The sequence below is a fragment of the Thunnus thynnus genome, chromosome 18 (genome assembly GCF_963924715.1).
Source record: "Thunnus thynnus chromosome 18, fThuThy2.1, whole genome shotgun sequence".
Classification (NCBI taxonomy): domain Eukaryota; kingdom Metazoa; phylum Chordata; class Actinopteri; order Scombriformes; family Scombridae; genus Thunnus; species Thunnus thynnus.
Window position 1 is genome coordinate 871,778 of NC_089534.1, and position 23,454 is coordinate 895,231.

At 41.5% G+C, this 23,454-nt stretch overlaps 3 protein-coding genes across 4 annotated transcripts; 2 read left to right on the top strand and 1 right to left on the bottom strand.

Moving 5' to 3' along the window:
• The first annotated feature begins 4,864 nt into the window (after positions 1-4,864).
• On the top strand, positions 4,865-12,114 carry myh6 (myosin, heavy chain 6, cardiac muscle, alpha). The gene is made up of 2 exons (XM_067572110.1): positions 4,865-10,774; positions 11,204-12,114. The coding sequence occupies exon 1, from the start codon at positions 4,946-4,948 to the stop codon at positions 10,745-10,747; it is 5,802 nt and encodes a 1,933-aa protein (XP_067428211.1). The 5' UTR covers positions 4,865-4,945; the 3' UTR covers positions 10,748-10,774; positions 11,204-12,114.
• Positions 12,115-12,728: 614 nt separating this feature from the next.
• LOC137169118 (uncharacterized) lies at positions 12,729-14,789 on the top strand. Its single transcript, XM_067572111.1, has one exon. It carries the CDS (start codon positions 13,755-13,757, stop codon positions 14,424-14,426), a length of 672 nt encoding a protein of 223 aa, XP_067428212.1. The 5' UTR covers positions 12,729-13,754; the 3' UTR covers positions 14,427-14,789.
• Positions 14,790-17,958: 3,169 nt separating this feature from the next.
• Positions 17,959-20,116, bottom strand: LOC137169147 (cerebellin-1-like). 2 transcript variants are annotated; one of them, XM_067572162.1, is made up of 3 exons: positions 19,770-20,116; positions 18,752-18,889; positions 17,959-18,318 (listed from the first exon to the last, which is right to left on the bottom strand). In XM_067572162.1, the coding sequence occupies exons 1-3, from the start codon at positions 20,077-20,079 to the stop codon at positions 18,047-18,049; spliced, it is 720 nt and encodes a 239-aa protein (XP_067428263.1). In that variant the 5' UTR covers positions 20,080-20,116; the 3' UTR covers positions 17,959-18,046. The 2 variants fall into 2 exon arrangements, with proteins under 2 accessions (XP_067428263.1, XP_067428262.1); XM_067572161.1 differs by having other exon boundaries at positions 19,758-20,114.
• Between the last annotated feature and the right edge of the window lie 3,338 nt (positions 20,117-23,454).

Consider the following 23,454-nt stretch of genomic DNA (forward strand, 5'->3'; position numbering starts at 1 on the left):
ATGAAACGCCTCTTCTGTTGGACTTTTCCTCGTTGTTCCTTTTATAAACTAAAAGATTTATTTTTGCACATTTTCACTCAGAATGTGACTTTGCACACGTGAGTTACATGTTTTTCATTTTGTCTTTTATAAGATGTTAATAAAACTGAAGGGGTTTTAAAATGTTAACTGTTGTTTCTCTCTTTTTATATCAGATTGTATTTTTGTTGAATCAGGTTTTGAAATCTGTAAAACGTCTCTGCTGCTGCAGCTTGATACACAAACTGTGAGTTAAACAGTAAGAAAACCCACAAAATCTCATTATGGAGATATTTGTTTATATTTGTTTATATTTGTTTATATTTGTTCATTAAATACTTTAATGAACCACAAAGACTTTTTACTCTTCACACATGTTCCGTCCTGTGAGGTTAAATAGACTTCTGTCCATTTTAAACTACTTTTTTTTATATTTATTCATTTATTTATTATTATTCTGGTTGTGCAGGAATGTCTCCCAACATGAGATTTAAAACTCTGTATACTGTTAATACAGAGATTTATCTGTTAATCAGTGTTGTGTGAACATTTATTTATATGTAAAAGTTCTGCTGCAGGTTTTTGATTTTTCCCTCTAAACTTCTCACATGCTTTCATTTCAATAAATGTTCAAATGATCCAATATTTCAGCAAAAATCAAAGATTAGAGAAAAAGTCCAAAAACTGAAAACAGATTTGTGTATCAGAACTTTGTTTTTTCTTCTTTCCTCTCCCATTAATCATCTCACCACCCCTCAGATTTATCTGCTGACCCTTTGGAGGGGCCCGACCCCTAGGTTGGGAACCACTGGACTAAACTAGCTAACTGTATATAAAGTAGTGTAAACTAGCTCCACCTCCAGCAGCTACAACAGTAACATGCTGCTCTAACACTGATGCTTCACTATTAATAATCTAATGATGTCATATATAATAATATATCAGTCAGAGGGACCAAACCACTACTTTTACTGCAATACTTTAACTACATCAAGCTCATAATACTTATGTACTTTTACTGCAATACTTTAACTACATCAAGCTCATAATACTTATGTACTTTTACTGCAATACTTTAACTACATCAAGCTCATAATACTTATGTACTTTTACTGCAATACTTTAACTACATCAAGCTCATAATACTTATGTACTTTTACTGCAATACTTTAACTACATCAAGCTCATAATACTTATGTACTTTTACTGCAATACTTTAACTACATCAAGCTCATAATACTTATGTACTTTTACTGCAATACTTTAACTACATCAAGCTCATAATACTTATGTACTTTTACTGCAGTAAAGTATCTGAGTACTTCTTGTCTGTTACTACTCAGGAGTTTTTGTACCTCGTTGTTAAACGTTCTCATTAAAGATGTAACTTTGATGTCGTTGTGTTTCTGCAGCTGCTGTCAGTGTGTCGTCTGCTCTCAGATAACATGAAGATCATCAGCTGCTATTTTAATGAGCGTCAGTGTGAACAGAGTCTGAACATGCAGCTCAACCCTGATTTAAACCTTCAGCTACAGAAACAAGCGACTGGTTTCAAACTAAATACGTAGAAGACATGAATACTTATAGGCTCAGTTCACTTAAATTACAACAAACACATCAGCACTTTATTTCTGTAACAGCCTCAACAAAAAAAACAGGGATTTTTCTTTTCTTTTTTGGCATTTCTTAGTTTCTTTAGTGGAAAATAATAAAGAAAATGTGTTTTTCAGCAGTTGAGATTTCTATTTATAGTAAAAGTCAACTTTTAACAATCTTCTGAAATTTTAAAAAGACATTTAAGTTACACTTCAGTTTCTGTGGAACGAGACCAACGTGTAAAACTCAAGAAATAAAACATTTTACGTATTAAGTTACACAAACATGAAGCATTTAAAAAAAATAAAGTCATGTGATCAGTTCTTCAGTCTTAGAACCAATCAGACTTGATCATCTGTGTTTTAGTGAAACTGATCAAACTGACCAACAAAACTGAATATTTTCAGTTTTCCAGTTCACGCTGGATTTATCTGATTATTGTTGTGTTTTCAATGAAGAGTCCAAAAAGTCACCAGATAGATAACAGATAGTTAACAGATGGCGGCAAAAAGGCAAGAAGTGGCGACTGTGTGTCTTAATCCCAACAAAGTGGTTTTTGTGCTAAAACCAGTCACATAGGTTGTTCTGGGAGTCACTGGTCTGTGGTTTCGGTATGAAGATGTGTTTGATGTGTTATTTATGACTTATTTCTTCAGAGCACAGCCGAACATAAAGACGTGAAGTTTATGCGTCTGTGTTCTTGTTAATTAAAGGCAAACATATGATGCAACATGGAGACTCAAACCTCTGACCAGGAACTCCATTACTGTACACAAGCCTGAAGACAGTGGAACCAAAATAAGAAGATTACCGTTCTTCAACTGTTTGATTACAGTCGTAACCCTGCTGTCATTATAAAGTTCAATCTTTTAATTTTACAATCAGACAGTCAGAATGAGGAGAAGTGATCCTGAGAGTAAAGTGTTGTTTAATCTCTCTGTAGCTGAGATTTCATCAGTTCTTCAACAACATAAACTCTGCTGAACTTTATCTCTTCTATTGTCTAAGGTCATTATTATGTCATTTCCTCTCTTCTTCTGTGTTTTTTTATTATATTTTCAGGAAACTTCCAAAGAACTTACTGTAAATGAATCGTTTTCAGGCTCCTCTGCTGGTTTAGTTTGTTTACAAAAACGTGTTAAAGAAGAAAAATGACTTTGTTTGTGTTACGTCACCACGTTCATCCCAGTAAACATCGACCTCTCATCTGACTGGACAGAAGTATGTGGACAGCTGGTCCGTATATACATCAGTGTACTTTTGTTTTTGTTTTATTTTGTCATAAAACAACTTACACATTAACAGCTTTTCCACATATTCACCAAGAAAAGTAACAAACAAACAAACAAACAAACAAAATCACAGATTCAAACCAGAAACATAAAACAAAACAAAACAAAACAAAACCGAAGCCTGAAACTGAATAAAAACACTAAAAGTTCAAATAAATTATCTCACTGTGATCCTGAAACTTTCTTGCTTTAGGTCTGCAGCTGACAATTATCAATAAATCTGCTAATTATCTTATTGGTAGATCGATGTATAGTTTGCTCTATAAAACATCAGAACGTTTTATTTATTCAGTTCATTTTCATATTAAGTAGAAAAGCAGCAAATCATCATAACAGAAGCTGGAAAAAGAGAAAATTTGGGACTTTGCTTGAAAAAGTCCTTTTGTACAATCAATTATCAAAATAGTTGCCAATTAACGTTCTGTCATTTCAGCTCTGGTGTTTGTTTCCTGTTTCCTGGACATCAGGGGTATTTAGACATAATTCCCTTTATCTCAGCTCCATTAAAATGATAATATTTGTTGTTTTTGGTGTCAGTAAAATAAGATAAGAATAAACCACCACAAACATCTCCTGTCAGACAGAAGATGTCAATAATCTGCTTCACTGTAAAGTACAAAATAAATGAAAACTTATAGTTGTAGATAATAAAGCAGGTGAACATTAATGTGAGTATAAATCACCTGGAGTCTGGTCCGCAGGAGGATATCAGCTCAGAGGTCGAGTGTCTGTTCTCTGTTTGGAGGCTGAGAGCTGATGAGTTCAGATAAAGAGACAAAACCACTTCAGTCAGTCAGGCGACACTCTTCATATCAGAGTCTGAGATATTCAAACCACAGACGCCATCTTCTCAATATTCCACCTGTCTGCCGAACACGATTGTGATATTTTTGAAAACTTTCGGATCTTCACTAGAATTTAAAATAATCTAATGAGTAAAGTTTGGAGCCACTGCTGGAGAATAATTCATTTATAAGAAAAGACATAAATATGTGTGTTATATAAAATAATCATCAAGCACCACAGATAATTCTGAAAGTATGAGTTTGTTGCATGTATGAACACATACTGTATATTGTATGAAACACTAAATCAAAAGGACACAAAGAAACGAAGAACAGATGATCAGAAATTAAGTTTGAATTTAAATAAAAAAGCAAACAAAGGACAGAAACACCCTGATAAAAGCCTTTAGAGACACTAAATAAATGTCTGTATGAGTGATTCAATCTCTGTTTAACTTTATGATAACGATGTAAGATAAACCGCCCTTTATGTCAGGGATTCATTGTATTTAAGAAACAGGTTAAATGTTGTTTTCTTTCTTTCATTTACTTGTTTAAAGGAAATAAATTCAGACTAAATATCTGGTTTGGATGAAGACAGTGGAGGGTTCAGTAACGTATTAAAGCTTGGTGTAATGATACTATTACTGCCGTTAATGTGCACACAAATATTACTAAATAAGTTATTATATTTGTGTTTGTTTGAAAGTAATCCCAATAAATGGACCATTAAATTTACATCAGGGACTATTTTACTGATTGTTGAAGTTTTTCTGCACCAACAAGAAGGGAATACAAAATGTTTTTAATGACATCAAAACTAGTAACAAATGGCAGGGAAGTCATTGTTTTATGTAAATAATGTTTAGCTTTTAAAGGTTTTAAATGGGTCTCAAACAGCTGCAGGTGAGTGATTATACTGTGGAAGAAACAGAGTATAAGCACATGAGTAGAGTCTAAATGGAGAGGTGTCAGGAATCTCTATCAGCAGGCAGATAAGCAGTGAAACTCTGCTTTTCCTAAAATGGACTCTAACAGCCAAAGGTCCTGAATTTGCCCTGGTGGTGCGTCTACATCCCGGGACAAATTTAGCGTTGACTTTTTTTCTTTTCAGCAGTTATCTCCTAATTTGGTCCACTGGGAGTCTTTATAATCGTCCGCCTGTTGGGAACAGTCTGCAGTTCTACATCAGCAGGATAAAGACTCTTCCAGCCGGATCTCTCTTCTGACTGCCGAGGAACTCAGCGCTCAACCATGGGTGATGCTCTGATGGCCGAGTTTGGGAAGGCTGCTCCTTTCCTGAGAAAGTCGGACAGGGAGCGTCTGGAGGCTCAGACCAGACCTTTTGATATCAAGGTTGAATGCTTCGTAGTTGATGATAAGGTGGAGTATATGAAGGGACAAATCCAGAGCAAAGATGGAGGGAAGGTGACTGTGAAGAAGGAAGATGGAACAACGGTAACTGTGAAGGAGACAGATGTGCACCAACAGAACCCACCCAAATTTGATAAAATCGAAGACATGGCGATGTTCACTTTCCTCCATGAGCCGGCTGTGCTGTTTAACCTCAAAGAGCGTTACGCTGCCTGGATGATCTACACCTACTCTGGGCTCTTCTGCGTCACCGTCAACCCCTACAAGTGGCTTCCTGTGTATGACTCTGAGGTGGTGGCAGCCTACAGGGGGAAGAAGAGATCCGAAGCTCCCCCTCACATCTTCTCTATCTCTGATAATGCCTACCAGTACATGCTGACTGATAGGGAAAACCAGTCTGTCCTCATCACTGGAGAATCCGGCGCTGGGAAGACTGTGAACACCAAGAGAGTCATCCAGTACTTTGCCAGCATCGCTGCTGTCGGTGGAGGCAAAAGAGACACCAGCAAGGGAACTCTGGAGGATCAAATCATCCAGGCAAACCCGGCGCTGGAGGCCTTTGGAAACGCCAAAACACTGAGAAATGACAACTCGTCCCGTTTTGGCAAATTCATCCGAATTCACTTTGGCAACAGTGGGAAGCTGTCATCTGCTGACATCGAGACGTACCTGCTGGAGAAGTCTCGTGTCACCTTTCAGCTCAAGGCCGAGAGGGACTACCACATCTTCTACCAGATCCTGTCCAATCAGAAGCCAGAGCTGCTCGACATGCTGTTGATCACGAATAACCCATATGACTACTCCTACATCTCCCAAGGAGAGGTAACGGTCACCTCCATCAATGACTCGGAGGAGCTGATGGCCACCGATAGCGCCTTCGATGTGCTCGGCTTCACTCCAGAGGAGAAGATGGGTGTCTATAAACTGACCGGCGCCATCATGCACTACGGCAACATGAAGTTCAAGCAGAAGCAGCGTGAGGAGCAGGCAGAACCTGATGGGACAGAGGCTGCTGATAAATCAGCTTACCTGATGGGGCTGAACTCTGCTGACCTCATCAAAGGGCTGTGCCATCCCCGAGTCAAGGTAGGAAACGAGTATGTCACCAAAGGCCAGAGTGTGGACCAAGTCTACTACTCCATCGGGGCTCTGGCTAAATCTGTGTATGAAAAGATGTTTAACTGGATGGTGGTAAGAATCAACCAGTCCTTGGACACCAAACAGCACCGGCAGTACTTCATAGGAGTTCTGGATATTGCCGGCTTTGAGATCTTTGATTTCAACACCTTCGAGCAGTTGTGCATTAACTACACCAACGAGAAACTGCAGCAGTTTTTCAATCATCACATGTTCGTTCTGGAGCAAGAAGAGTACAAGAAAGAGGGCATTGACTGGGAGTTCATTGACTTCGGGATGGACTTGCAAGCTTGCATTGATCTCATTGAGAAACCGCTGGGAATCATGTCGATTCTGGAAGAAGAATGCATGTTTCCCAAAGCCAGTGACCAGACCTTCAAGTCCAAGCTCTATGATAATCATCTGGGCAAGAACAAAATGTTTGAGAAGCCAAGGCCGGCAAAGGGGAAAGCAGAGGCTCATTTTGCCCTGGTTCACTACGCTGGCACAGTGGACTACAACATTGGTGGCTGGCTGGTCAAAAACAAAGATCCCCTGAATGAAACTGTGGTCGGTCTTTACCAGAAATCCTCTCTTAAGCTCCTCAGTCTGCTGTTTTCAAGCTATGCAGGAACTGACGGTGGTGATAAGGGAAGCGGCAAAGGAGCCAAGAAGAAAGGCTCCTCATTTCAGACAGTGTCTGCACTTCACAGAGAAAACCTGACCAAGCTGATGAACAACCTGAAGACTACACATCCCCACTTTGTCCGCTGCCTGATTCCTAATGAGAGTAAAACTCCAGGAGTCATGGACAATTGTCTGGTGATGCACCAGTTACGCTGTAACGGTGTCCTGGAAGGCATCCGAATCTGCAGGAAGGGTTTCCCAAACAGGGTGCTCTATGGAGACTTCAAACAGCGGTACAGAATCCTGAATGCCTCTGCCATCCCTGAGGGTCAGTTTATTGACTGCAAAAAAAGTGCTGAGAAGTTGCTGGGATCTCTGGACATCGACCACACGCAATACAAGTTTGGCCACACCAAGGTCTTCTTTAAAGCAGGCCTGCTGGGGACACTGGAGGAGATGCGAGATGAGCAACTCTCTCGAATCATCACCAGGATCCAGGCCAATGCCCGGGCGATCCTCATGAGGGCACAGTTTGCTAAGCTCGTGGAACGCAGAGATGCTCTGATGGTCATCCAGTGGAACCTTCGCTCTTTCCTGGGAGTAAAGAACTGGCCCTGGATGAAGCTCTTCTTCAAGATCAAACCCCTGCTGAAGAGTGCTGAGTCCGAGAAGGAGATGGCCAACATTAAAGATGAGTTCAACAAGCTGAAGGAAGCTCTGGAGAAATCTGAAGCAAGACGAAAGGAACTAGAGGAGAAAATTGTGACTCTTCTCCAAGAGAAGAACGATATGACTCTGCAAATTCAGTCTGAACAGGACACGTTAACAGATGCTGAAGAACGCTGTGAACAACTCATAAAGAGCAAGATTCAACTGGAGGCCAAGCTGAAAGAGTTGACAGAAAGACTGGAGGATGAAGAGGAGCTGAATGCAGACCTCACAGCTAAGAAACGGAAGCTTGAAGATGAGTGCTCCGAGTTAAAGAAAGATATAGATGACCTTGAGCTGACGTTAGCCAAGGTTGAGAAAGAGAAACATGCCACAGAGAATAAAGTGAAAAACCTAATGGAGGAGATGGCTTCACAGGATGAGAACATCATGAAGCTGACCAAAGAGAAAAAGGCACTGCAGGAGGCTCACCAGCAGACACTGGATGACCTTCAGAGTGAAGAAGACAAAGCCAACAGTTTGACCAAAGCCAAAGCTAAGCTAGAACAGCAGGTGGACGACCTGGAGGGCTCGTTGGAGCAAGAGAAGAAAGTCCGGATGGACCTGGAGCGCTCAAAGAGAAAGCTCGAGGGGGACCTAAAACTGAACCAGGAGAGTTTGATGGATTTAGAAAATGACAAGCAGCAGCTGGAGGAAAAACTCAAGAAAAAAGACTTTGAGGCCACCCAAATAAATTCAAGACTGGAAGACGAGCAAGTCGCTTCAGTTCAGCTTCAAAAGAAGCTGAAAGATAACCAGGCAAGGATTGAAGAGCTGGAGGAGGAGCTGGATGCTGAGCGTGCAGTCCGAGCTAAAGTTGAGAAGCAGCGCTCCGATCTTTCACGTGAGCTGGAAGACATCAGTGAGCGCCTGGAGGAAGCAGGTGGAGCCACGTCAGCTCAGGTGGAGCTGAATAAGAAGAGAGATGCTGAGTATCAGAAGCTGCGCAGGGAGCTGGAGGAATCCACCCTCCAACATGAGTCCACCGCTGCTTCCCTGAGGAAGAAACATGCTGACAGCGTCGCTGAACTGGGCGAACAGATTGACAACCTACAGCGTGTGAAGCAGAAGCTGGAGAAGGAAAAGAGTGAGCTGAAGCTGGAGCTGGATGACTTATCTTCTAATATGGAGAGTGTGGTAAAGAACAAGTCAAACACTGAGAAGATGTGCCGAACAATGGAAGACAACATGAATGAGTACAAGAGTAAATATGAGGAGGCTCAACGGGCCATCAATGATCTGACTACCCAGAGGGCCAAGCTGCTCACTGAGAACGGTGAGTTCGGCCGGCAGCTGGAGGAGAAGGAGTGTCTGATATCGCAGCTAACCAGAGGGAAGAACTCATACAACCAGCAGGTCGAAGATCTACGCAGACAAATGGAAGAGGAAGTCAAGGCAAAGAATGCCCTCGCCCACGCTGTGCAGTCTGCTCGTCACGACTGTGATCTGCTCCGAGAGCAGTTTGAAGAGGAGCAGGAAGCCAAGGCTGAGCTGCAGAGAGCTCTGTCCAAATCCAACACCGAGGTCTCAGCATGGAGGACCAAATATGAAACTGATGGAATCCAGAGAACAGAGGAGCTTGAAGAAGCAAAGAAGAAGCTGGTTCAGAGACTGCAGGAGGCGGAAGAGGCCATCGAGGTAGTGAATGCAAAGTGTTCATCCCTCGAGAAGACCAAGCACCGACTCCAAAATGAGATTGAAGACCTGATGCTGGACCTTGAGAGATCCAATGCAGCCTCTGCATCACTGGACAAAAAGCAAAGAGCATTTGATAAAGTCATGGCAGAGTGGAAGCAAAAGTTTGAGGAGTCACAATGTGAGCTGGAGGCCTCCCAGAAGGAGGCTCGATCTCTGAGCACTGAGCTCTTCAAACTGAGGAATGCCTATGAGGAATGTCTGGATCAACTGGAGACAATGAAGAGAGAGAACAAGAACCTGCAAGAGGAGGTCTCGGACCTCACCGACCAGCTTGGGGAGGGCGGCAGGAGTGCTCATGAACTGGAGAAGATTCGGAAGCAGCTTGAACAAGAAAAGGTCGAGCTCCAGTCAGCACTGGAGGAGGCTGAAGGTTCCCTGGAGCATGAAGAGAGTAAGATCCTCCGAGCTCAGCTGGAGTTCAACCAAGTGAAGGCAGATATAGAGCGGAAGCTGGCGGAGAAAGACGAGGAAATGGAGCAAGCCAAAAGAAACTACCAACGGATGCTTGAGTCGCTTCAGTCCTCTCTGGAGTCTGAGACCAGAAGCCGCAATGAAGCCCTGAGAGTAAAGAAGAAGATGGAAGGTGACCTCAATGAGATGGAGATTCAGCTCAGCCAAGCCAACAGGCAGGCAGCCGACGCCCAGAAACAGCTGAAGAGCCTCCAGGCATTCCTGAAGGACACTCAGCTGCAGCTGGATGATACTCAGCATGGCAACGATGACCTGAGAGAGAACATAGCTCTCCTGGAGCGCCGAAACAACCTGATCCAGGCAGAGCTGGAGGAAGTGAGGGCCGCCCTTGAGCAGACGGATAGAAGTCGGAAGCTGGCCGAACAGGAGCTGACTGACGCAACGGAGCGCATGCAGCTTCTGCACTCCCAGAACACCAGCCTGATCAACCAGAAGAAGAAGCATGAAGCAGACCTTCTGCACCTGCAGAATGAGATGGAGGAGGCGATTCAGGAGAACCGCAATGCTGATGACAAGGCAAAGAAGGCCATCACTGATGCAGCCATGATGGCTGAGGAGTTGAAGAAGGAACAAGACACCTGTGCCCATCTGGAGCGCATGAAGAAGAACATGGAGCAGACCATCAAAGACCTGCAGCACCGCCTGGATGAGGCTGAGCAGATCGCCATGAAGGGTGGCAAGAAGCAGCTCCAGAAACTGGAGGCTCGCATCAAAGAGCTGGAGAACGAGCTGGAGGCAGAGCAGAGGAGAGGAACAGAGTCCATCAAAGGGGTTCGCAAGTATGAACGTCGCATCAAGGAGCTCACCTACCAGACCGAGGAAGACCGCAAGAACATGGCTCGTCTCCAGGATCTTGTGGACAAACTGCAGCTGAAGGTCAAGTCCTACAAGCATGCGGCTGAGGAGGCCGAGGAGGCGGCAAACACCAACATCGCCAAACTCCGCAAACTGCAGCATGAGCTGGAGGAGGCCGAGGAGAGGGCCGACATCGCCGAGTCTCAGGTGAACAAGCTGAGAGCGAAGACCAGGGACGGATCGTCCAAGAAGGGCCTGGATGAGTGAGGAGATCCCAGAGCATCAACATCACAGGTGTGTTGATTAATATTCAGTCCAACATGACGCACCACAGAGCAGAACAGCAAACATGCGTCTAAATGTATTTAAAGTTTAAAAGGGGTCACTGCAGATATATTCTCAACATAAAAAACTAAAGTTATAAAGGTTTTACCCAACAGCAAAGATATATTTAGGAATATTCATCCAATGTGTTGTGTTGTTTATGTTGATTGATAGCCAGACTTTCAGACTGAAATATCTCAACAATTATCAGATGGGTTACTGTGAAATCTGGTTCAGACATTCAGGTTCTCCTTAGAATGAATTAATACCTTTGATCCACTGACCTTTCAGTCCAGTCACAGTCTGGTTTATTGATGCAGCTTTATGAGAAACTGAAGTCTGTATATTTGTGGATGTTTTCTGTGAGTTGACCGTTCACAAATCTGTTTTGATTGACAGGTGTTCCTGTTCCTGGCGATTGGAGGGATGATTGTTACCAAAGCCAGTGTGGAACTTGCATGCAGCAACAGTTTTTCAACACCATTAACAATAATTTTAGTGTTAATTATTAATCACTAGTCATTTAAAATTGGGGATAACAAATGCTCAGTAGAGATGCACTCTCTGGTTTTGATCCAGATGGAACCAGACAGATTCTAAAAACTAAATTATGGAGATTATCTTTAAAGGTGCGCTGTGGAGTTTTTGACCACTAGTGGTGCTGCAGAGGACGCTGATGTTCCATAAAACAGAAGAGGAAGTTAATATAAACAATAACTCTGGTGATTTACTATATTTTTGTTCTTATCAACAAATCTCATGTTTGGATCCAAACCAACAATGAACTAATCTAACAAATATTGTGTGTGTATCGAAGCTGATATATCTTCTTCCTCTGAGCAGATCTTTTGGATACACGTGATGTGTTTTGGTAAAAATCTCAACAGGGTCTCTTTAACTTAAGTAAGAGGAGTTAAAGTGCTAAAAAATGGAGTGTTATAATCTTTTTAATATTTAATGATGTTTGCAAGTCATATAATACTTCAGACTGATCCTGGAACCAACAGCTGTTGCTCTGCATCGCAGACAGCGTTCAAACGTTCAAACGTTCAAACGTTCAGACGTTAAATTCCTGTGATCAGATGTTTTAAATTGAATCCTTCAGAGTGAATCTCCAAACATTATTCAGCTTTTTCCTTCAGTTGTTCCACCAGTTTCCAGTTTGGAGGAAAGATCAATACCAGAATATCATAAAATCACTTGATCAATCAAACTATGACATCATGATCACCTGGAGGAGCTGCATTATTAAAAAAATAATAAACAATGTCATTAATCTGAAGAGAAATAAAATCACTGCTGAGCACCGAGATGTTTTGTTGTTTCTTCGTCACTTATAATAATAATAGAATAAAAATATACATGTATATACATATGCAGTATAATAATATTAAAAAATAATTAAGTAAAATAAAATAAGAAATAAAATGAAGAACATATAATAATAATAATAATGATAATAATAATAATAATAATAATAACCTTTATCAGCACTTCTCAAGACTAATTTAATAAAGTGCTTCACAAGGTAATAAAAACAATATAAATAAATTATTAAAACATACATACATATATATATATATAAAGATCAACTGAAACCTGAAATCAACTCTGATTTGTCAGTTAAAACAAAAAAAAAATCTTTTAGTCAAAAATTAAAACTGCAACTTTCATATAAAACACTGACAGGATGAAAAAGCTGCAAACTCTGTCAGCAATAAATCAGCTTTAAAACAAAACTACATGTAAATTAAAGAGTTCGGTCTAGAAAAGAACCCTGAGATGACTTCTGTTGTGATTTGGTGCTTATAAATAAAATTGAATTGAATGTTGTTTATTCGTTGATTTATGATTTTCATAAAAAAAACACACAAGTCTGTAAGTGAAACAAGTTCCCACATAAATGAATAAATATAAGTTTATAACCCTTAAACTGATTTGTTCTTTACGTTCTGTGTCACACTGAATAACTACAAACACAAGACGTCTACATCATCCATTAAAAACAAACTGACGAGCTGCAGCAGGTGGTGATGAAACACTGAACATGAATAACTGAAGAGTTTTTCTGCAACATGAAGTATCAAACCACCAAAAAAGTGACACAAAAACTTTACAAAAACACCTTTAAACACCTAAAAGCTCTCGTCACAGTAGATTCAGTCACTTGCTCGACAACATGTATACAACACATATCATGATATATTTATTCAAACAGAACGGATCCTTCATGGCAGCAGCATCTTTAAATCTGTCCATATTTTATCAGGATATATTTCTAATAGAAAAGCAAATAAAAAATGTGGATGTTCTGCTTTCATCTCTCAGAAAGACTCTGAGGTGCAAACAATGTAGGAAATGTCTTAATGTTTGTGCAGATGGACTCCTGTTTAATGTTTTAAAAACTTAATTAGTCTGCGTTTCATAGTTAATGCTGCATGGTGCAGAAACACAGCTGAAGGTCCAGCTTTACTTTATTGGACATGTGACAAACATTTAGCTAAACAGGTAAAAAAAAAAATGTAAGTAAAGTTTATTTAGTATAGCACCTTTCACAGAGCAAGGTCACAAAGAAAGGTCACAGAATTACAAACCCTGGACCGCAGCGGACCGGTCTGAACAGATGAGGCTGCAGATGGTTCGAGTGTCGGAGCCACAACAGATCATCTGTACACACTGACTTCACTGTGTCCAGATCTACGTCACACTGCCATGCTGAGGCTGGAAACAGGAAGATGCAACCTCAAATAGTCTTGTTTTTGTTGGGCTTTTATTTTGAAGGCTTCCGGTCCTTGTAGACGGTGGGACTATATAAACCAGATGAGTCCAGCTGTGAGTCCACATTAGGGTGATGGAGGGAGCGGGAGGTTGACGGATCTCTGCCGGCCTGCGGACGCTCCTCCCCGGCTCTGACTGACACACACACACCGCCTCCTGCAGCCGGACCACCATGCGGGACCCGCGGAACTGGACCCCTGGGTTCGGCCCGGCGGAGCGGGGAAAACCGGCCACTTACACCGGGGAGAAGAAGGCGAAATGGGTGGCCAAGTCCAATAAGAAGTGGGTGAGACTGGCCACCGTGGTGGCGTACGTCCTGTCCGTGTCCCTGGCGGCCGTCATCCTGGCTGTTTACTACAGCCTCATCTGGAGACCCACTACCGGGACCGGGACCACCGGGGACCCTTATATCACAGCTCGTCACAGAAATAATCAAAATACGTGTAAATGTGATTCTTGTAGTAATAAAACTGTAAATATGCAAAACAAAGTCAGCAACAATGATTCTATTGATATTAAAATCTATGAAGACACAATTAATCCTGAAAATTTCAGTAATACTTTCATAAATACCAGTAAAGTTGTTGACAGTACCGGGTCTCTGGAGGTCCCCTCTACCGGACCTGCGGAGCCGCCTCAGGCCGGGAAGGGCTTCCCCTCCTCGGCTCTGACCACCGCCAAACCGCCCGCTGTGACCGCGGAGGATCCGTCCAACCTGCCGACCCACCGGGCCGCGGCGGACCGGGACCCGGAGGCTGATGTCGGGTGGAAGGAGGCGGACTCCTCCGGGTCCGGGACGGAGGAGCTCAGTGACGGTGTGGACATCGTTACTCAGGAAAAGTAACGGATTATTACCGGGACACTAGTGACTCTTTTCTTAATACATCTTTGTCGTTCTGGATGTTTGTTATTCTGATGAAAGTTAAGATTTATTTATTGTACTTTACTCACTGAATGTCATAATTATTACTTCTCACTGTAGATCAATACTGAACTCTTCTGTCTTTATTTAGTCCATGTGAGCAGTATTTGTGTTCATTTAAGTATTCTTAGTGTTTCTCATTAAAGTTCATAAGATTTCAGAAATACTGAAGTCTCAAGTCCTCAAACCCCCAAAACAGACACAAAAATAAAACATGTAGCCTATTTCTTTAATAAACAGGATGTTTTGTATTTTATTTCTTGTGTATTAAACATGAAATGATCACTGATCTCAGCTGCTTTAGTTCACTTTCAGAGAAACAAACACTTCTGATGTCATAAACATAAAATATTCTGGAACATTTTAAAAATAAGTTTCCTTTCCAGCAAGATCTTCTCATTTTATAAAATATCCTTAAAATTTACAAAAAGGGTTTCATAGTCTTTGGTGAATTAAATCTTCATTTACTGGTTTTTATCCCTTAAAACCGACACAATCAACACAGAAACATTTAAAACACTTTATTATGTTATTATCACTTATTAACCCCAAATCAGAGTGAATTATCATGAATTTGACCTTAAAGGTTTAAATTATTTTGAACAGTTTTTCAAAGTGTGCTCCCAAATTTCTGTGGCTGCCATCTTTGTTTGGGTCGTGAAACACAAACAGATTTTTTTTTTATTCCAGCAGGACAGAAGAGTCCTGTAGGATCGCTGAAGGTTTGTCAAACATGTTTTTGCATCTTGGCTGCGATCATCAAGCTCAAATATAAAATATAAAACTAAACGATAAGAACAGACTGAGTCTGAGGGGATTCTGTGACATTAAAACCCGGCTGGTGATCCAGCAGAGTCCGTCTCTCACATCAGTTTCTGTCTGAATCTGAATGTCTGACAGGAAACTGATGTTTGATAAAACTTCCTGTTTGATGAACAGGAAGGGAGGGAAGGCGGTCTGGTCTCATTATTGCAGCTGTTATTACACCGTTAACATCAAACAATGTTTACTTCACATTCCTGCTGATTATTTCACAAAACATCCAAACTCCAGATAAGATTTAAGAATCTGAGGTTATAACATCAGAACAGATCAGTCTGTGGCTAAAGTGACTCACTTAAAATCACCTGTTTCACCACAAAATGACAACCAAACACCTAAATGTGACTAAATGTTCATGGACTAAAACATAGAACCAGACCTGCAAGCAGGTAAACTGGGGTCGAAGCACCTGATGCAACAGCTGATGGCTCACTGACCTTGGAACAGTCTCATGGTGGCCTGAATGGCAGCTTACAAGCCAAATAATATTAAAAATTACATTTTTAAAATGCAACACATGGTCAGATACACATCAAATTAAAATGCTTGATAGCACCCATAGACTGTAAAAACTATGGACGTAGTCACCATGACGTCATCACCCGTTAGTGGACGGCAGTTTTGAAGCCTCGAGCTTAGCGATTTATCATCTCCATCTTGGATTTCACCGTCGCCATGTTTGATTTTTGGAGCCAGAAGTGACCATATTTGGACAAGAGGGTGGAGCTGACCATAGCGCTAGCTGCTAGTTTGGTTATCACAATGCATTTACAATCTATGGTAAACAGTGATAATGCTAATGCTAATTTCCACAAGCAAAAAACAGGCCTAAAACCATTAAAACAAAATGTGTTCACCAGAAAAACTGAACACCTGACTCCTTAGAGGATCTTTTAGTTCAACCAAATGCTGAACAAGACTTTTTTAGGTGACGAAAATGTTACAATTAACTTGAAACACACTGAAATAGCAGCAGCTATGCTAATACTCTGTGAATCGGGGGTTACGCCATGGTTACCTTACTTAAACAACGTTGTCATGGTGGTAGCGACTTCACAACGTAGCCACACCCTACAGCATACACTGCTTTATCGTCTATTTTACTCTAAATGGGACCATAAATTACAAAATGAACATCATGCTGTATTGAAGAGGACTTGAAACTAGTGATTGAGACCATAAACTCATCAGGAAACAGTTTACTGAGGTAATAAATCAAGTGAGAAGTAGGGTCATTTTCTCATAGACTTCCGTACAGTAGGACTTCTCTTTGGAGCCAGTGGAGTCGCCCCCCTGCTGGCCATTAGTGAGAATGCAGGTTTAAAGCACATTGGCTTCACTTTTCAGACCCAGACTGCTTGATAGAACCACATTACAGCTGCGGATTTGCACCAAATTTAGAATGACAATACTAGAGGACAAACTAGATACGTGTACCAAATCTGATGGTATTTTTAATGTAATCTTAAGGTAACAGAAAAATCATGTTGCAGTGCGTCCTATGGTGTGGTGACTCTGGAGCACATTTAGGGATGGTTCAAAAAACCTCCACAGAGAAAGTAGCATCTGGACATAGTTTTATATTTTTGCCGATTCTGAGCTTCTTCTTTCACTGAGTATCAAGTGTTACACATCATATGATTCAGGGGAACCTGCTCTTTCTTTCTGATGCAGTATAAAGTCACCATCACACATTACTTTTGTGTGAGTATACTATATTTGGCAAAAACAGAAAAATGCCCATGCCCATGTTTTGTTGAATATCTCCATAGTCAAGCAGGGAACTTTTGTTTTTTCAATGTGAAAAGTTGTATTTAGGAGTTTTGCAGTTCCATTTGAAGTTGGGTGCAAATCTACCTTTTCTTTCATATTTTTTATTTGCATATGACAATGTGACAATATACAAATGTTGGTGCTGTCTTTATATTTTGGTCAATATCACCTCTGAGAGTAAATATCAAAGTTTTTATCACTGATAACATTGGTCTCTATGTACAGCTGGTGTAATACTGAGAAGAGACACTTCAAACAATATTCAATAACCCCTAACCCTTTTTTTCCAAACTAAGTTGGGGACACTACACTGTATAAGAGTGAAGTTATTGAATATCATTTGAAGTATCTCTTTTCAGTGTTGTACTTTTCAGATGGTCCTTGCACACTCGTCTCACAGCTGGCTGTACGTAGAGAACAACGTTATCAGTCGAGCTCATTTTGGTGAAAATAAGGTTGTATCTTGTTGTCGACCTCACTACGGTTGGACAGAGGCCTCGTTTCCGTTTTAACAACTTTTCGTTTATGAGTTATTGATGTGTTCATCACTCTTAAGTAAGCTCTGGAAACACTTCTGTTGTGTTTTCTGTAATGTGTTTTCTAAATGCTGCCTGTGTGTTGTCAAATTGATAAAGATGTTTTCTTAATTTGCTTGTGTTTTGTCTATTTGCATGTGTTTTCTTAAGTTGCAGCGTGTTTGCCCTTGTACTCAGCAGCTTCATTATAGTGCTGCATCATGGTTGACAAGGGTCATGTTTTATGGTTTAGGCAGAAGAATCACGTTTAGCTGAAATCTGTAAAAAGATTAATAACAATACAACTCCTTCAGTCGGTAAAACAAGACCCTCGAACAGCGGAGGTTACAGGCAGGTTTTATTTCTTCATCTCAGACCAACAGTAGGAAAAGCTGCTGTTTCCTGCTCGGCATTTCAAAACAATTCCTACATCTACATGGGGAAGACGAGGAAGCCGCTGAAGGTGCTGAGCCGGCTCTGATCAAAGATGCTCTGCCCGGACCAGAGGCGAACCCACAACTGGTCCCCCTCCTCCAGGACCAGCGTCATGCCATTGGAACCGCTGCTGTGGGAGCCCACCGTGTTGTAGATTGCGAACATTTTCTCGCCGTTCTTCAACAGCACTGCGTTCAGGGACCCAGAGTTTCCCACGCAGCCGGTGAACCGGATGTAGTAGAGTCCCTTCATGGGAACAGTGAAGATGCCTGCAGATCAACAACAGGGACAATCAGCTGATCAATCAGCTGGCCTTGCCTACAACCAAGTTGTAGGCAAGGCCCAACAGATCCTGAACGTAGAAATGGTGAAAACAGTTTAATGGTCTAACTCCACAATTCAGTTCACAGTCTTTTCACATGTTTTCAGGAATTATTTTCTAACATATGTGTTTCAAAAGAAATCTCTGATTTTCCTTCACATGGACTTTAGATCTCTGACTTTGGCGCCTCCCAGTTGTCGTCTAAACAAAGACGTTTTAGCACACTGATGAAGTCCTTCTAAAACAAACTTTCATTCATTTTTAAAAAACAGACCAAGCTTGTCAGATAAACCAGCGTTTAATGTCCCTGATGTGGTTAAACCTGCACGTTTCCTCCCAGCTGACTGCTGATGTCCTGAACCTGAACAGGTGAGTCCTACCTGTTCTGTTGTTGTATGCGTTGCCAATGTTTGTTGTCACTTTCTTGAACACCAGCTCGGTCTCGATATTAAAAGGCCCCCGATGAGTCCACTCCTCAGTGGTGAAGAGTGAGGCGGAGAACGCCACCTTAGATTTACCTTCAGGGAGACACGGAAGGTTTTCATTAAATATGACGAACTGAAACTCTACAGCCACACTAACACCAGGAAAATAAACTCATCTATACTTACATCTTTACCACTACTGGGGTAAACATATACAGTCCTGAGAGTGGTGGAAAGGTCATGTAGTTACCTAGATCTATAGTGGATTTATCCTCTGTACGATGGCCAGAAGGTGATGTGTTAATTTTTAACAGGGAGAATGGCCCAATGGGAAGGTTAGGACTGCAGGATTATCATATAGGCCTAGCCTAATTCTTGATATCATAACTGAGATTATAATTTGATTTAATATAACTGCTATTAGGCTAAATACATATTTTGTGTAGACCTTTTCTTTTACTGTGTGGGAACATTTAGTTTGTGGTAATTTGATTAATTGCAATTTTTTGGGAATATGCACAACTGAAAACGAAGAGTAAATAGGACATCGTAGTAATGATAGCAGTCTTAATGTGGCTCCTGTATTTTTAGCCATGCTAGCAGCACGGCTCTATGGATGGTATTGTTGGTCTGTCTGTTCAGTATATTGATTAAGACTGAAATATCTCAACAACTATTGGATGGATTGCTGTGAAATTAGTTTCACACATTCATGTTCCTCTCAGGATGAATTGTAATAACTTTGATCCTCTGACTTTTCATCTGGCGCCATCATCTTTGGTTTATGACCAAAGGAGTTGATTGGAGTTGAGTGCTGGTCTGAGCCTGAGGAGCTCAGATAAACTCACCACATCTCCTCTACAGCTGAATCATGTTTGTTTCGATAAAACTTTGGATAGCAGATTACCGACAGACAAAGTGTCCTGTAAATAAAAGAGTATGTAGAGTCCAGCAGACGGACCTCTGGCCTCACACTCTCTCTCCAGTTTCTCCACTCTGGCTGTCAGCTGCTGCAGGAGGACTCGCATGTCTTCATCTGCGGGTGCTGGTGTTGTTCTCTCAGGATTTAGTATCCCACCATCTTCATGTCCTCCTCGTGTTGTTTTCTTAGGATACGAACTCAGCTCATCTTCAGTTTTGTCTGTCAATTTAAGAGCCTGAACCCCAACCATACTGCAGACCACCAACACCAGAAACCAACCAGATCTCATCTTGACCCACGGACAACCAGACTGACTGTAGAGGACTGTGAACTCACAGATCCAAATGTTGGGGGTATTCATGAGAACTCACATGACCTCTGAGCCCTGGACAGACTGAAGCCAGTTACTGTTTGAACAATATTAGCAGCAAAGTTTGTTGGACTTTGTTTCTCACAAACAACCAAAATGTTTTTCCTGTTATCACCTTCGATCTTCTGTTGATTCGTCCAACAAAACAAAGAATTATTAACCAGAGTTCAGTGTAGATTTCTGTGCCTCTCTGAAGGAGGATAATTTTAACCCAATCGGCAGAATAAAATATCAGCATTGTAAGATTCTGCAAACCACGGATACCACGTGTCATTTATCGACTCATTAATTGTCCATTATCAGTAGAATAATAATGTTTTGTGGTGTGACAACACTGTGGTTAAGGTCTGATTAGGTTTAGGCACAAAACCCACTTGGTTAGGGTTAGGAAAAGATCATGGTTTGGGTTAAAATACTCGGCTGCAAATGTCCCGACGTCTCGCTAAAAATACCTGTTTTTTGTTACCCCCCTTTACTCAATGACCAGAATGCCAACAATGTCAAACTATAACAGTCTAGCAACAGGTAGCAGCAGCTAGCATTAGCGTTATTGAGCTGATATGCAGGAAGCTAACAGCATCAGTGAATTAACAAAATATGCTGTGAAAGGCTTGCTAGACGTCCCGTTCAGTCCTTCAGAACTACTTTTACTCACAGTACGTCAGCTCACACCACTTAGATGCAGTAACGTCCACCTCCCTCTCGTTCTGACAGTGTGCCTCTTGCTCAGCTTAGTTACAATTAATTGCACCTTTTCTTGTACTCAATGGCGCAGCTGCGTACCTCCACCACAGGGGAGCACTGGTGTAACAATCAACAGCCTTTCCAACAGCTCTAATGTGTATTTTCAAAATTTATTTTCAAAACAGTGAAAAAATAACCTTTACAAAGGGACAAAGGTCCCCTAGTCTTAATGAAATACTCACTCATAAATGACATGTTGGGCAGGAAACGGGAGGAGTTTATGTAGTCCGCAGTGAAGCCCCCCAGAGTTTAGTACATTTTGTAGAGTACTCATTAATGAACACTTATGGTCCAAGTTTACTTGGACTCGGTCACACAACAAAGGTGTCATGTCTCCCAATAATACAGAAATGCTGTTCATGTACAGAGTTCTGGAGTTTTAGGAACTCAAATATCCACCTTGCTTGTCTGGCTGTAAGTGTGAATCTGGTGCTGAACTATAGGAGGGTTAGTAAACAGACGGCTGGACAAAAACTAGGTGAAAACACCAATGACCTCTGGACTGAGACTTGCCAGGTGACCAGAACAGTCGCCCCTGTTGGGCTGAGAACACTTCCTGTATATACAGATGGACGTAGCGAGATGTGACATCACCTGGTTTGAGGCCCAGAGTTGCAGTTTCTGGTCGGCTCCATCCTTTCCATTTGGAACCAGGACCTTCCAAATTAGAGGTGTGGGGTGTTGCCTTTCACGCTCTGGAAACACGCCGGCTACCTCAGACGTAACATTAAAGGACCAGTGTGTAGAGTTTAGCTGAACAGAGTTGGCAGAGATGGAATATAATATTCATAAGTATGTTTTAATTAGTGTATAATCACCTGAAAATAAGACTTGTTGTGTTCTCGTTACCTTAGAATGAGCCTTTATATCTACATAGGGAACAGGTCCTCTTCCACAGAGCCGCCATGTTTCTACAGTAGCCCAGAATGGACAAACCAACCACTGCCACTTTCGCTGCCACTGTGGGTTCTCCTATGTGCTTGGAAGAGGAGGATGAGGGGAGGGGATATTCATTTGGTTGCAATATGCAACTTCACCACTAGATGCCACTAAATCCTACAGACTGGTCCTTTAAACTTAGTGAAATATTGCAACAATAGAAAAAAAAAAGGCTCAGTGTGAGTCTCAGAGCCGGAGAGAGCAACAGGTGAGCCAGCTGTCAATCACAGCTGTCAATCAACACCCACACAGCGGACATCAAAGCTACTATAAGTCTTCAAATCTTATAAATGGAGCAATAATTTCCTAAATGACCACCAGCACATTTATTAGAGGGCCTGAAGTTAGAGATTGAGACCAGAATGACTTGTTGAAAACAATGAGTGACTCAGTATTTCTAGAGAGAAGTTGAGGCTTTTTGAATGGGAGCCAGTTGGAGCATCTAGAGTCCGTCGGTGACACTTTAAGGTGCTTCAGCCTTAACGTAGCTTTGAGGAATTTATCGTGTTTAAATTCTGTCTTGCTAACACTCTGAATGTCACGTGGTCTGTGGGCAGAAAAATGTACAAATTAACAGTATTTTCTGAACTCTGACTCAACTGTTGCAGACGTTTGTTTACTCAGATATTCCCTCAGTTAAATCCATCGTTACTTTTTTCCTAATCTTATTTTTTGCAGCTGTTTGTTGTTCAGACGTTAAACTGTGATACTGCAGTAAAATGTGAACATAGAAACCATTTCACAACACTCAGACCTGCTAACAGAGTGAGTTTCCTCAGAGGAAACCATCAGTTGATTTAGTGTCCTAACAGTCACCAGCACTTTTGTTATTCAGTAATCCATCAACTGTTAATCTGGTCGACTGCTGACTTTAATCTGTGAATGTGAGGAGCTGTGAACTAAAGGTTCATATCAGGTCATATCAGTAAATAATAGGAAATGAAGGAAGTTTGGTATGAATGAAGCTGATTTCTGGATCATCTGTTTCCATCTGATCCAGTTTCAGGTTCGTGCCTGATCTCTGATTGAGTGATGTGAAGCTGAGGGTCATCGGCCGTCTCTGGAAGGACGCACAGGTCGCTCCATCAGCTTAACAAGGTTTTTGGCTGATTGCAGCTCGCCTCGTTTTAATCCCGCCAGGAGGAGGATCGGATCATCCATCATCTCCCGAAACACTTTATTTTTAGCCCAACAGTCCCTGTGAAGGGGCGTCAGCGTGGTTGATGCCTCATGTAGAAACAGAAGTTGTTGGTTTGAATCCCTCCACTGGACCTCCTCTTACTCCTGAGGAGCCTTCAGGATTTATTCCATTAAATTTGTGAAATTTCTGAACTAAGTTTGTATATTTCAGTTTTAGGATCAGTAAAGTCTCATTCAGTTCCCAGTGTTTCCAGTGTGTTAAACCAGCAGTCAGGTGTCTGTAATCCTTCCTCCTGTTCATACTGGATATTAAAAGATCCTTCAAATGTGCTTTCAATGGAAGTGATGGAGGATAAAATCCACAGTGTGTCCACACAGTCATTTAAAAGTCTGTGTGAAGCTTCTATTCAGCTTCAGCAGTCTGAGTTAGTCATATCAAGTGGATATCTGACACATTTACAGTCTTTTTAGCATCAAATTCCCTCTTTGTGTTTCCTCGGACAGTGTTTCCCTGTTGAGCTGCAGGTGGAAGTATAGTAACAA

Excerpts from the sequence above, each read along its gene's own strand:
- myh6 (XM_067572110.1), top strand. The coding sequence starts at position 4,946 with ATGGGTGATGCTCTGATGGCCGAGTTTGGGAAGGCTGCTCCTTTCCTG.
- LOC137169118 (XM_067572111.1), top strand. The coding sequence starts at position 13,755 with ATGCGGGACCCGCGGAACTGGACCCCTGGGTTCGGCCCGGCGGAGCGG.
- LOC137169147 (XM_067572161.1), bottom strand. The coding sequence starts at position 20,079 with ATGAATACCCCCAACATTTGGATCTGTGAGTTCACAGTCCTCTACAGT. Across the intron at positions 18,890-19,757 it reads GAGAGAGTGTGAGGCCAGAG|GTAAATCTAAGGTGGCGTTC; the intron begins GTCCGTCTGCTG and ends GTCTCCCTGAAG. Across the intron at positions 18,319-18,751 it reads CGCATACAACAACAGAACAG|GCATCTTCACTGTTCCCATG; the intron begins GTAGGACTCACC and ends GTTGATCTGCAG.